This window comes from Cricetulus griseus, assembly GCF_003668045.3.
Source record: "Cricetulus griseus strain 17A/GY chromosome 1 unlocalized genomic scaffold, alternate assembly CriGri-PICRH-1.0 chr1_0, whole genome shotgun sequence".
NCBI classification, from domain to species: Eukaryota; Metazoa; Chordata; class Mammalia; order Rodentia; family Cricetidae; genus Cricetulus; species Cricetulus griseus.
The window spans coordinates 227999277-228013520 of NW_023276806.1; the positions used below are offsets into that span (position 1 = coordinate 227999277).

The following is a 14244-nucleotide window of genomic DNA, read 5'->3' on the forward strand; positions in this document are numbered from 1 at the left end:
AGGATTCTGGGGTGTGTTGGTTACCAACCTAGTTTCAGGTCCAATGAGAGAACCTGTTTCAAGGGAATAAAGGAGGTTGATGAAGGAGGCCCTGACTTCCTCTTCCACACACAAGGTTACCTAAACAGAGAGGCCATGGTCTGAGAGAACAGACTTCAGCACGGTGTTAGTGACTCTGTTATGTTGAAAGCATCCGCCCCAGAGTGTAGGGGCTGCCAATGTGATGATGTTAAGAGGTGGGGCCCCTTAACAGCATTGATAAAAAATGATGTCTCTATCCTGTGAATGAGATTCAAGGCCTTTTCCCTTTTCTCCCTGAAAGGATGTAGCAAGCAGACCTACATCAGTGTGACTATGAACTTCCCAGAATCCAGAACTATAAGAAGTAAATTTCTGTTCTTTATAACTTACCCAGTCTTGAGTATTCTGTTACGGCAACACAAAATTTATTAAGACGTTAATATTCAGTCAAACCCAGAGACTGTGGGTTAGGTGCTAAGCAGAGGAAGCACCCAGCCCTTCACTGATTAGCAGCGTCATTGAGCTAAGCGGAATAGCAGCCCAAGATACGCTCAAGTCAGTGTTCTGCTGTTGTGGACGTCACATTGAAGACACTCAGTGTTCTAGACCCAAGACAACCTGATGTTGGGAGCAAAAACACGGAACAAGTGACTCTCCATGAAGAGTATGGAAGTGTCGCATTGTCCAGCAAAAGCATGAATTTTAGAAGTTAACGTACTCGATAATAAAGGAATCCCAATTAATCTGCACTCACCAAAAACAGTCCCTGGCTATTTGTCTACGTGCGACAACTTTGCAAAAATTAGAAATAAACAAACAACATCAAATTTGAGCCTGAGAGATGGCTTGAAAGGTGAACGTGCTTGCTGTCAACCCTGACTGCCTGAGTCAATCCCGAGGACTCGCGTGGTGGAAGCAGAGAACCAACCTCACACACTGCCTTCTCAACTCCACGTGTGCACAAAGCACATGAACACACAACACACATGCACATGTGACATAGGTAAACAAACACGCAACAAAAATAAATAAAATTAATCTTAAAGGCTGGAAATATGTTGACTATTTTATCATACGTGCATCTTGAGTCAAGTTTTGAAAGCCCACATGGCCACTTTGTCTCATGCCAAGGTGAGATCTGGTTGCTGAATGTTCAATACACCTTCTCTGCCGTTCCATGATCCAGACTTTCGAGTCTCCAAATCAGATAGCAAGGTATTTTCAGAGAACATTTCCCATGACCTTTGAGATCATAATTTTGAAGTTCTTAATCAATGGGGGGGATGGGGGAGGAAGGGGAGGCAGGATATGAATTTGGTAGGGGGACATGGAGAGATCCGGAAAGAGTGGGAGGGGGAAGTAACTATAATAAAAATTATACATGTATGAAATTCTCAGTATTAGAGAATGCATCTTAAAAGTGCTCATAGCCACAGAATTTAATGGTGTCTAATAATCAGTGCTTAATGAATATGTTTATCTGAACACACGCTGACTCACTGGCTGATAATATTTGAAACGGCAGGCAAAGAAACGTGACAGTCCTCCAGTACCGTCCAGCTGGAGCTCCTCCGAGCAGAAGCAGGCTGAGAACCCAGACAGGAGCGCCACTTCTCCAACTCAGGTGCTCAGGTGCCGTCTGGACATGGCCCAACCTCAAGTCTATTTCTGGGACTTTGTAGCTCACTGCTGTTCCTGGAACCAACTAATGGCGATGTGCTGATGTGTAAACCCAGAGTAATGTTTAGGTGGAGGCTCATAATTCTATCAGCAAAACATACTATCTTTTTCATAAGTCATCAAACTTGATCACTTAAATACATTGATAGGAAACTGGAATTAGGAAAAAGACACCACAAGCCAAATTTAGAATTGATAAGTGACTTGCAAAGTTCGTATTCTATAAAATATAGCAACATTTATGAACAGTAAAAGTTAGCCTTTCTAATGGTGTAAGGATTATCACTACTGTTTATGGAAAATACATGCCAACTGCTTTCAGATTAATCATCCATCACAGTGATTTGGAGTATGGAAGCTTGTGTTAAGTATGTAAATTTGTTCTTCCATATAATCACAAGAACTCTAACCCCGAAAAATTAAAGTGTTTAAATTTACTACTTAGCATCCTTTTCCTGAGCTAAATATCTGGACTTGAGCTAAATATTTCTGTTCCCTGACATAAATAAAATCTGGAATTGGGGATAAAAGGCTGCATCAAGAAAGAAGGGAATGATGTCCTGCTTTATAAACGATGGGCTTGAAATCCATGTCCAGAACTGCCTCTTAAAGCTGCACATGGATTACGGAGGTATAAGATGCTTAAACAGTCTGGAATAGGACAAAATATTTGAAATTGACCTCCTATACAGACTGAACTGATAAAAGTAACAGTGTTTGGTATGTGCAGGGTGCCGTTTTAGTGGGTGTGTGAGCAGACTGAGGGGGGAGCAGTCAGAAGAGATTCAGTGGGGGGCGGGGAGGTCCCTGGAATAATGGAGGTCTAGTGGTGATTCTTGGAATGGAAATGCAGGGCTGAGGGATTTAGCCATAAAATGACTCATTATGACACTCTACTAATCTCGTAGATCAGTGTCTTGCTCAGCCATCACCAGAGAAGCTTCCTCCTCTGGTAGATGGGAATAAATATAGAGACCCATACCTGTACAAGGTCCAGAGGATGCGGACCTTGGAACACTCTCCTCATTGCCGTGTCTCTATCAATTCCCTCCCCCGAGGGCTTAGGGAACCAACCCCGAGGAAGAGGAAGCAGAAAGAGTATAAGAGACAGAGGGAATGCACACCACCAAGAGAACAAGGCCTTCTAGACACAGCATACATGAACTCAGAGCGACTGTGGCAGCCTGCTCAGGGCCTGCGCAGGTCTGGGCCTGACAGGGTCCCGCTGCAGAGGGAAGGTGAACACATGCTCCCTGTCCCTAACCCAGAGCTATTTCCATTTGATAACCACTCACAAATGAAAACTTTGTTTTCCCCAGTGGAGTCTCACGGGGTATACAAACCACTCTTACGGGCAGGCCTCTTTCCCAGCAGGAGATGGCCAACACAGAAAGAACTCAATGGCATTTTAGAGGTTCCTTGTCTCAAAATGCTTTGGGAGGAGGGAACTTTTTTTTTTTCCTTGCATACATTTTACAGTTCTAGTTTGTTCTTTTAAGAGATTTCTATGTATGTGAATGTGTATGCCTCTGTATGTACATGTGTTTTTTAACCTTTTTCTCTTGCTCTTTCTTTTTTCTGTTTGTTCTTATTTCATCTAATTTTTATTATTTTTGGATGCCTATTTGTATCCTAATAAGAGACAGAAAGGAATGGTATGGATTTCGGTTGGTGGGAAAGTGGGGAGGATCTGGGAGGAGTTGGGAGAGGGGAAACTATAACCAAAATATATTGGATTAAAAAATCTATTTTCAATAAAAAATATAATGTAACAAAAAGTTTAAAAGTGTAGGGAAAATAATACATTGCGAAATTCTCAAAGAATAAATAACTGTTTTGAAAAAGAATCTAAGAGCCTAATATCTTCAAAAATAAATTTTAAAATAGGTATATGTCATATACATGTGTACACTTGTAAAAAAATCAATAAGAAGTTTTAAAAAAACAAATTTTAAAAATTCTCATAAAAGGACTCAGGGTTGTCTCCAGTCCTAGACACAGATATCCACTACCCTCCCCATTAAGAGCAAGAAAAAGGCCTGGTGTGGTGACACACACTTTTAATTCTAGCACTTGGAAAGCAGAGGCAGCTGGATCTCTGTGAGTTCAAGGCCAGCCTGTTCTGGGGCAGCCAGAGCTACACAGAGAAATGCTGTCTCTAAAAACCCAAATAATAAATAAAAATAATGATAAATAACACTAATAAGATTAAATAAATAGTAAGAAACAGGGGCTGAGGAGATGGCTGAGTGGTTAAAGTATCTGTGATTTTGCAGAGAACCCTGTTGTCCCGTCCCCATTATCCACATGACAGCTAACAACCATCTTTAACTCTATCTAGGTCCAGGGTCTCCAACCTCTCGGGGCATCAGACATACACATAATGCATACCATTCATGTAGCAGAAACACTGTACACGCAAAATAAATCTTAGAAAGACATTTTTAAAAAGAACAAGAAACAATGGTATCTGCAACCAGAAACAGTCTTCAGAGATGTCTGTAATGTTAGTTCTCTTGTTATTCTGAGACAGAGGAGATGGAGGGATAAAATTAAACAGCAACAGCCTTGGAAATGGGACCTTTCCTCACTCCTTCCTACCCACCTCTATATGGCCCTTTATCACTCACGACACATAAATCATCCATAATTCAGCCCCTCAGTGATAACCTAGACCACCAGATCAACATACAGTGCACAGGTCACATGGCAACTGTAACATATAAGCTTAGATACATGTTCTGAGAGGAAACAGACCATTTAAAGTGGCAGCATTTCTCTCCAACTGCGCAAAAGAGAAGCAGGGCAACAGATGAACACAAAGGTCACACAGTTATTCAGATGGGCGCAACATGTCGGAAAACCCAATGGCCCCTTTCTGAACTACACTGACTGGAAAGAGTTAAAATAAAGTATTAAAACAGCAGGATGCAGACGTTATTGTGGCAGTGATGACATCTGAAGCTCTGCAGTATCCTTTGTAACAAGATAAAATGCTGTAAGGGTAACATAGTTAAGAAATGATCTGCCTCGGGCACTGCCTAGTAACTCATTTCCTAGAACAAGGTGACACTAATGAATTCTTTGATTTGAATCAATTTTCTACAAACACGGTGCCATTAAAAAAAAATACGTTGTTCAGTAAAGCACATCTAGACCATAGCTGTCTATTCCACAGCAAAGCACTCAGGGACAGTCCTCAGTCATCAAGCTTGGACTTACGGTGAAGTCTTAGCAGTCTTCCCTGGACACCTTTCCCTTCTCTGTGCTCCGTAGATGCTTCAGTTCAACAGCCTAGACCCCACCCACCCAGGGCAGCTTTGACCACTGCCCTCCTTGAATTCACCTTCAGTTCCATGGGGCTGGGGTGACAAACCAGTTGGTAAAGTGCCTGTTGTACTTCCTGTTCCTTCTCTCTCTGTCCATCGAATCCTTGTCTTTAGTTTCGGCCCCATACCTAAGTGCTTTTCCTTCCTTCTCCCTCCTGAGTCCTTTTACCTCTCTCTGAGTCTCTCATTCTCTCCTCTTGTTAGCCCCCCTTCTCTACCTTTCCTCAGCCTCAACAGCTGCTGCTCAATCACCCTTCCCTTCCGATTTCTGAGTCCTGCTATTTCTTCCAAGATCTCCTCTTCTCCTTTTCCTGTCATAGTCTCTCACAGCATGGCAACCACACTGCCCTCCCTGTGGCTCCACCAGCAGATCCCAGCCACACTCTTGTTTGCACAGTCTATGCAACAACAAAGTGCTCCAGGAAGGGAAACAAACAGCTATCCAAAGTTGAGCCATAAGACACCACACATGTGGGTATTTGGACACACATGATTTCTGGTTGAGATTTCATTTCTCAGGCACCTTTCTGTGTTTAGTTATTTACTTTTGCCCACTGTATGAGATAAGCCAAAGGACCATTGGGATGCCTCTCTCTCCCACGACACACCCCACTCTATTGCACCCCATCCTTTCATTAACAGTAATCCACTGGGGCCCAGGGTGGGGGCCAGTGACTTTCTAGAGCATCACAGAACACTCCAGCACTGTGAGAACAGAGTGGCTGCTGCAGGTGTCCAAGAAACACATGCCACAAGCATCCACTGTTCAACCGATACTAATCTGTTGTTTCACCAGACTGGACTTTGCTCGGAAGGCTGTATTCGTTTTCACTTAGCTATAATTTTTATTCTCAAAATGTAAATGGCAGGTCATGATATGCAATGGCTTTATTGTCGTGATAGCCTCACATGTGCACAAGATGGTGACCTAGAAATGCTGACTAAAGTCCCATGTCCCTGCAAGCTCTTTACTCTGGCATTAATTACCTTCTTCCTTCAACAGCTCAACTCTTGAAACTTTGTCCTTATGTTAAATCACGCTTTGTTCACATGCATGATTTTTTTACTGTAGATCCCAGATGACCTTTTGACATCATGCCAGCAAGAAGAGAGGCAGTGAAATATTTGAAGCCACGTGCCAAAAAAAAAACAGGTAAACATACTCTCACTAAGTCTAAAACCTTACGTGGAACAGACTTAACACTAAAAACAAGGCCATTTTGTCTGAAATTCTGATGTAACTGGCTGAACCCGGCAACCCAAGGCTATATTCCAGCCCTTCTTCCCTGGAAACAACATGGCCATACAAACATGGATGTTGCCATGTACACAACTTCCTTGAAATGAGCAGAAAAGAAGGCAAGACGAAGAAGAGAAAGAGTGAAAGGAGGAGGAGACAGAGGAGGAAACAAACAAAGAGAAGGAGTAGGAGGAAAAGAAGAGACGAAACTGCACCATGTTATGGATTCTCAAGAGAAACACAAACCTTGTTAGGTGACTTGTCAGGGATGCAATTTATCCGTTCCTGTTCACTTAGAACTGGGCAGTGGGAAGGAGTGGTTCTTGAGGTAGAGTCTGGCGTGCTAGTTCTTAGGACTGTAGTGTCTGGAGTGCTAATTCTTGGGGTTGTAGAGTGTGGGGTGCCAGTTGTGCCAGGATCTAGGAATGTCATATGACAAAAGTAGACTTAAAATGAATGGAATTGTGACCACAGGCATTCAATAGGGGCCACGTTTCTCAGCACTTACAACTCTATTAATTTCTCTACTGACCAATCTCTAGTTCCATGTGTTTAAAGTTCTGTGTTTTTACTTTATAACACCTTGTTTTGTTCTTGCTAACTGTATTTACCTCTGCGTATACCAACATCATCTCCTTCTTTGCTGGAGTTCCCCTGAAATATGGTACATACAAGACAAAGTACTCCACCATTAGGAGTTTGTAAAATCGGACACCAACTTGACTTGAGGCTACATCAGTAAACAATACTCTGTCAGTCGAATTGGGTCAAAACCTGTCTCTATAGATGAAGTATTGCTGGAGCACAAATACAATTATTTGTTTACAGCTACTTTACTCTTTGATGGCAATAGTACACGTGACAACAGAAACTGTGTGAGTCAGTCAACCAATCTAAAGACTGACTGGAGGTCAGAGGACCAGCCTGGATGGGTGAGTTCTTTCTTTCCATCATGTGAGTTCCAGAGATTGACCTCAAATCATCAGGCTCAGCAGTAAGTTCCCTTTGCTGCTGAACCATCATGTCACTGGCCCTGACAATCTAACACTTATTCTCTGGCCCTTATAGAAGAAAGAGTCTGTGGACCCCTGCAGGAGCTATACACAGAGAAAGTGCAGTAAAAGTGCCACCTTAAGCATAGAAACTTCAATTCTGTTTTCTGGGGGCAATCCCTAGTCCCTTCTGAGTGGTGAATTTCTCCTGTAATTATAAATGCCCAAGTGACAAAAGACATAAAGGAATACACAAATCTAGAAACTGCCCAAGGACTACAAAACTTTGATTTCTAATGTGAAGATCAGTAAAATGGAAAGGGCATTTTTATTGCACTCTGAAATAGGGAAGAAGCTTTATTTACGGTACTATCTTAATAAACAATGACATGACAAGAAAATGTTGCTTCTAGTTGTTTCTCTTTGCACTTGAGTTTCCAGTTAAACAAATGGTGTCTGGATCAGCTTCTGCATGAGGTTTTAGCTCCCTCTTCAGGATCATAGAACTTTAAACATTAAATGATCTTTAAGATTCTAATCTCATTTTCTGCAAAAAAAGAAATTGATATAGCTGGGGGTTGAGTGGAATAGACAAAAAAAAATGGTTTGTCTGTAGTCACAGGCTGGCCCTTCATTGCCTGGTTCTCACAAGAAGTGGTTCCTGTATTAGGCAGATAGGAAAGCTTGACTTGTTCAACACACCATGCCCATCTTTTGAGATATATCAGCTCAAAATTCTTTTGATTGAAAATAATATGTGTAGGTTTTTAAGTACCAGTTTGGGGCCTTACATAGTTGAATTAACATACAGTAAATATATATACACATATTTCCTCTTATGCAACATGATGCTCATTATCAATATTAGCAGAATTATAATTATTTAGTATCATCCAGCAAATACAAGTCTAAGCCAACTGTAGAGTTGGATCCAGTGCACTGACTAAATGTAGAAATGAAGGTTTCAGAATTTAAACCTACTGTCTATGGACCAGTCATGGCTTATACATACTCGGTAAGATGCGTACAATCTGCATACATTCACGTCCACATTCAAACATACACGAAGCAATATAAAAGCATGACTTCTCTACCATTGGTGGCTGGTTTGCTCTGATATGGGAGAGACTCAGAGTCACTCGTTACCATTTTGCGGTGTAGAATTGGCTAAGAGCACAATCAGAACCACAGCGATGATGAACAACACAAGCAGCAGGACAATGAGTGTAAGCTCCAATTTGCTGAACTTTTTAAACCTTGGTCTCGCCATCTGAAAAGAGAGAACAGTTCTAGATTTAAAATGTGTTTAATTGTAGCTAGTACATTTTTACTTCCAAAGCCCAAATGCATGTAAAACCTTCTACCACCTAAATTAAAATAAAAAAAAAAGTTCCTGACCAATTTCATTTTATCATTATTCCTATTTAGTTGTTGCCCTCGTCCTGAGCTGTTATGAGGCAAATCTCAAACTTCATACATCTTAACCTGAAAATGTTCCATTTTATTTTCAAAACACAAGAAACTTTACAAAACAACCAGCAAAAACACTACCATAGCACCTATATATTTTTACAGTTAACTCCTTATTGTCACCAAACACCTAACCAATGCCGAAATTCACTTTTTATAAACTCTTCAAATGACTTTTGTAATTTTTACACACATTCTCATAATCATTGGGCCTCACAAAGATGAAGTAGGATGTATGTATTGGTGTTAGTTTATATCTGAGTCACTTTTAATCCAAAGAGCCTGTTCTGTAGACATTCCACATAGCTTAGATGTCATCAATTGCTTTCTTATCATGCTAGTGTGTTTATCTTATATTTAAAGCTAATTAATAAGATCCAACTTTTTTCAGATTTAGTTTAAGTGATTTGCCAGCAAAGAAGTATAGATGGCAAAGCATCTTCATCAGGAAACATAAAATCTTATTTTCTTTCTTGTAGTATTTGGCCAGCCAAGATATATTACCCATTGGGAATTATAAAATGGGGTACTGTGATTCTTTTTTTTTTTTGGTACTGTAATTTTTTAGTCCTCTAATTGCTAGAAGAAATATTTCTATAGACAGAAATATAACCTTATCTACTACTTCCTTCAGAAGCGAGGGGATGCCTATGATGAGTTGAATGTCTAACTCCTTTATTTGCTACTTGTCAAAATACTTGTTTTCCTAGTATTTTTCAAGGGAGACTGAACTTAATGTTTCTGGTCATTTCCATGGCCGATGGGTCTAAGACACTTAACTCTTACTAACACATCTGCAACATTCATTCTCATGTCTTCCCATCTTTGCCCAGAAGGCACCTCTTCAACTTGGTACTTCCCTAAGAACTCTTGCACTGGTCTTCCTTTCTGGCACAATATGGCATCCCCGGTTCACCTTGTACTTTCCCTACCCTGGTTTGTAATTACATATCAGCCAGGAGCCTCTGTTCCTTCTAACGGGTGTAATATTTAGGAATGATAGTGCAGATGAGAGCCAATAAAATTCAAACTTAAGAATTTGAATTCCAGTGCTTCCTGAATCACTTGCTTAGTGGTCACTTTCTAAGGGAGTCATCAATGGGTCCTTGAAGACTTGCTATTTTAATTTATTTTAGGTTTGTTTTATTTTCTATCTATGGATGTTTTGCTTGCATGCATGTATAGGCACCATGTGTGTATCTGGTACCTATAAAAGTCGGAAGAGGGTTGCAGATCCCCTGGAACTGGAGTTACAGAAAATTGGTTGTAAGCTACCATCTGGCTGCTGGGAATCTAACCCAGGTCCTTTGCAAGAACGACGATTGCTCTCTACTGCTAGGCCATGTCTCCAGCCCCAGGAACTGTTATTTTAAAAAACACAGAAATTACACATTTACTTCTAGCTATGATTTGACTATATAGACTTCCCTCTGAAATCCTATGATAAGACCTAACACCCAGTGTGATGGTAAGTGGAGATGGCATCTTCAAGGAAGTGATTGTCAAGAGGGCTTTGGGTGGAAGGACTCCTGCACACTGTGAAGTTCTGTTCTTATCAGCATGCTCCGATGAGACCTTCTTATCTTTGAAGTGTTTTATGGCCCTACTATCTAAGACCCACACACACAGTAAAGAAGACCCATGAGCATCAGTCTTGCTCACTCAAGGCCACCTTCCTCCTCACCCCTCCCACTACTTTTCAGGCTGGCTTATAAACTAAGAGAATGCGTCCTACCTTCTTCCCTGAAACCTTGATGTAAAACTCTGAAATTTAGTTCCTATATCTTCATTCTCTACTCTATCAGTGTGTGGTCATATGCCCTCTCCTCATCCAGAATTATTCACAGTTCTATGCTCAGAGATTGATGACAAGAGGATTTACTTCTCATATACTGGTAAAACATATCTAGTGTTCCCAGATACTATCTATAATACCTCACACTAGCAAAAGCTTTATAAGAAATCTTTCTTGGCCAAGACACACAGGGGTGGGCCTAGACCCTACCCCAAAGGATATGACAGACTCTGAAGACCCCCTATGGAAGGCCTCGCCCTCCCTGGGGAGCAGAAAGGGTATGTGATAGGTAGGGTTTTAGTTGGGAAGGTAGGGGAGGAAGGGAGGGAGAGGGAACTGGGATTGATATGTAAAACAATCTTGTTTCTAATTCAAATAAAAAATAGAAAAAAAGAAATCTTTCTTGTAAAATTCCACAGAGGTTAATACTATTTTATACTTACTACAATTAAATTAACTGTAAGGCAAAAGGTGATCGTATGTTCACTGTAGGAGAAGGGGTATTAGAATGACATTCCAAGGAACCAGGGCTCTCTCTCTTTAAAGACTGCTTACAGCTGTCATGTGGGGGATTGCTCTTTATCCTATTGTTTTAAATGTTAAATGTCAGATGCTATGAAGGACCATCTCCCCCATCTAGACAAACTGAACACACATGGGCTTTACGATATCGTGGCAAACCTTTAAGGTGTATCTGAGAATCAATGCGTACGCAGATAGTTTTTCATCCTGAGGACAATGTGTCTGTCCTGAAGGAGGGCACTGAATACATGAAACACATTCAACTTTAGTATTATGTAAAATCATGATACAGTGAGTTTTGAGTCTACAAATCCTATGGTACACTTCTTTCCTGACCCAATGAAGCTGGGCTGCAGACTCTAACAGACTGTGATAAAAGCTGGACTTCCACAGCAGGCTGCAGATGCAACTGTAACTCCTTCCACTTTGTCACTTGGATCATATCTGAAAGAAACTGGCTGCCTATAAAATACTCTGAAGCAAACCTACAGAGATTTCCAGACTGCTAACACAGAACACACACGTTCTGCCTTGAATCACCTTGAAAGTGGCCCCTCCATCCCAGTCAATATACTTCAGCCTGAACCCCATGAATGACCCCTACCATATGCCTCACCTAGAGAAGCTGGGAGACAAGAAACTTTTATCTTTAAAGCAGAAAACTTTAATTTGTTACCTAACAATACATAACTAATGCAGATAGAAAAGTGTGACCTTTAAGTAAAGTTCATCGGTATTTTTGAGTCTTGATTCTTGGCAAACATCTTTTTGCTTCACATGCTCAAAGGTAGTAACTGCTCTAAAGAATCGTAGCATATATTTTCCAGATATTACAAGAGAAATACTTTCTTAAGCCCTAAAAGGGGAAGGGAGAATTACCATTCCAATATTACATGATTGGCGTTATTCTCATTTTCTGCATTAGTGGGACCTTGGAGGTGACACACACTAACTCAATTAGTAATGGAATTCAGTGAAAACCAAGGTTAGGCAAGACACCATAAAAGTAAAGTGGAGGTGAGGAAATGAATGCCAAAGGACGATAAAAAAAGTAGGAGTGGCCAAGATGATGAGCTGGGCTGTACCTTGGGAATGAGAGAAGATGCTCTGAGGATGAGGTCAAAGGGAACCCAGTTGTCTCAGCTTCAGGAGAAAAGGGGGCTTTATAAAGGGATACAAAAAGGAAAATCGTCACCAAAGTTTGTCCATACAAATCAGAATATTAATTTGATGGACCAAGAACACACACTTGGCTTCTGCAGGAAGAGGTAATTTCTCTTGGACAAAAGAGAACAAAAGGACTTGGGTTGGAAATGAAATCAGAAGTGCATTGCCACTATGTCACAGAAAAAAAAAAAAAAAAAAAAAAAAAAAAAAAAAAAAAACCTTCTGTAGGGAGACACCGTAACCACACCTCCTAAGGGCTGGCTATAGGTGTCCCTGACCACACCTGCCAGGGCATGGTCATGGTGAGGTTAGAATGATGCCCGATAGGTTCTGAAGGAACAGCAAAGCACATGGGAGCCCCCCCCCCTCTCTCTGGCCTCCCTGCCCTGCTGCTCCTGGCATGCTCTGGCTTGTGTTTGGCTGGTGTTTTTCTAATAAAGGATATCTTTATCCCAAGCTCCTTTTATTTCTTAATAAACTTCACCTGAAAATCGTGAACTGAGGAAAGAATAGTATAGACTTTTAGAGACTTCATAAAAATTTACAAAACCAGCTAAGGTTCTAGAACAAAAATATTGATGTCTACAAAGTGGAGTCAGATATATGTTGATAAAAAGTAGTTTAATGGGGAAAAGTACTCATGCAAGGGAACCCGTGGCCAGGTTTGCACCTGAGCAGAAGGGACCCACAAAATGCTTCCTAGTCAGCTCAGCCAGGCAAAAGAGAGCCGTTTGCGCACCTCCCTCCTTCTTAAACCCTTGTTATATAACCCTGACCACGCTTGGGCCTGGTCACAGGTACCTCAATCAGGGTTTCTCCCTACACAAAAACAGGCTGGAAGTCAGACTACAGATGTAGGAAGCAAAGCTAAACAGCATCCGTGGCCATGATGGAGGAATACAAATTAGGAACTGGAACAGGGCTGCACAGTGGTGGCACACGCCTTTAATTCCAGCACTAGAGAGGCAGAGGCAGGTGGATCTCTGTGAGTTCATGGCCAGCCTGGTCTACAATGTGAGTTCCAGGACAGTCAAGACTGTTACCCAGAGAAACCCTACCTTGAAAAACCAAAACCAAAACAAAAGAAAACAAAAAAAGGAAAGAACTGGAACAGCAGTTTGTCCCCAGTGTCCTGAACACCTTCTGACTCTGAAAATAAAAGCAGAATGGAAAGGAGGGAAGAGGAGAATGAAAACAAAGAGGGGAGACTGAGAACGAAATGGAGGGTGTATTCTAGCTGCTGAAGGAAGCAGAAGCAGAAGCAGGAATATCTGAAAATGGTCTAAGGAAACAACAGCCATGAAGACAGGTCTCAGTTCAGCCAGCTGGAGCAGAACAGGAATCATCAAAACACTAGGGAAACCAGGCTGGAGCGTGATGAAGGGAACTTGCTGGGGAACCTTGGTGGATTCCATGGCAGGCGAGGGTGACGACGAGGTGGAGGGACAAAGACGACAGGGAGACAGAGCTTAAGAGAGAAGTTTTATTAGCAAGGGGGGGAGGAGGAAAGAGAAAAGAGCTAAAGACACAGAGACAGAGAGAGGACAGAAGAGAAGAGGGAGACAGGAAAAGTCCTGTCTGCTCCAGGGGAACGGGAAAGAGAGAGGGAAGGAGAGCAGAAATGGGCCGGGGGTGGGGGGGTGGGGGTCTGTCTTTTAAAGGGGTCCTTTGCACCTGTGTGCAGACTTGGTTCCTATGGAACCCTGGGCTGACCAGGATACTGCCTGAGTGCATTTTGCCAGGTGCCAGGGGCAGGCCAGCGTAATGCCTGAGTCCTTACATGAGGGGATGAATATGAGAAAACCAGAGGGGAACAGGAAGTTCACAGTCCAGGTAAATTTCCACCCATAGGTTCCCCCAAATACCCCAAAGAGGCCTCCAGACTACCATGTGTGAATCCCACCTGAAGACCTGAGAGGGAAGAGTGACACAGACAAGTATCAATTGTTCCACAGTCCTGAACTGCAGACCTGTGGGTCTTTATGACATTTGGAGTGACAATGTAACTATTGTAATGGGAACGGCATT

General features: G+C 41.8%; 1 protein-coding gene across 1 annotated transcript in view; it reads right to left on the bottom strand.

The window, feature by feature from the left end:
• The window catches only part of Mgam (maltase-glucoamylase), a 111411-nt gene extending 102879 nt beyond the window's left edge, over positions 1-8532 (bottom strand). Inside the window, exons 1-2 of the mRNA XM_035450910.1 lie at positions 8409-8532; positions 6517-6635 (exon numbers count right to left, since the gene is read on the bottom strand). Coding sequence (XP_035306801.1) covers positions 6517-6635; positions 8409-8532 — 243 coding nt within the window. The remainder of the gene's footprint in view (positions 1-6516; positions 6636-8408) is intronic.
• Between the last annotated feature and the right edge of the window lie 5712 nt (positions 8533-14244).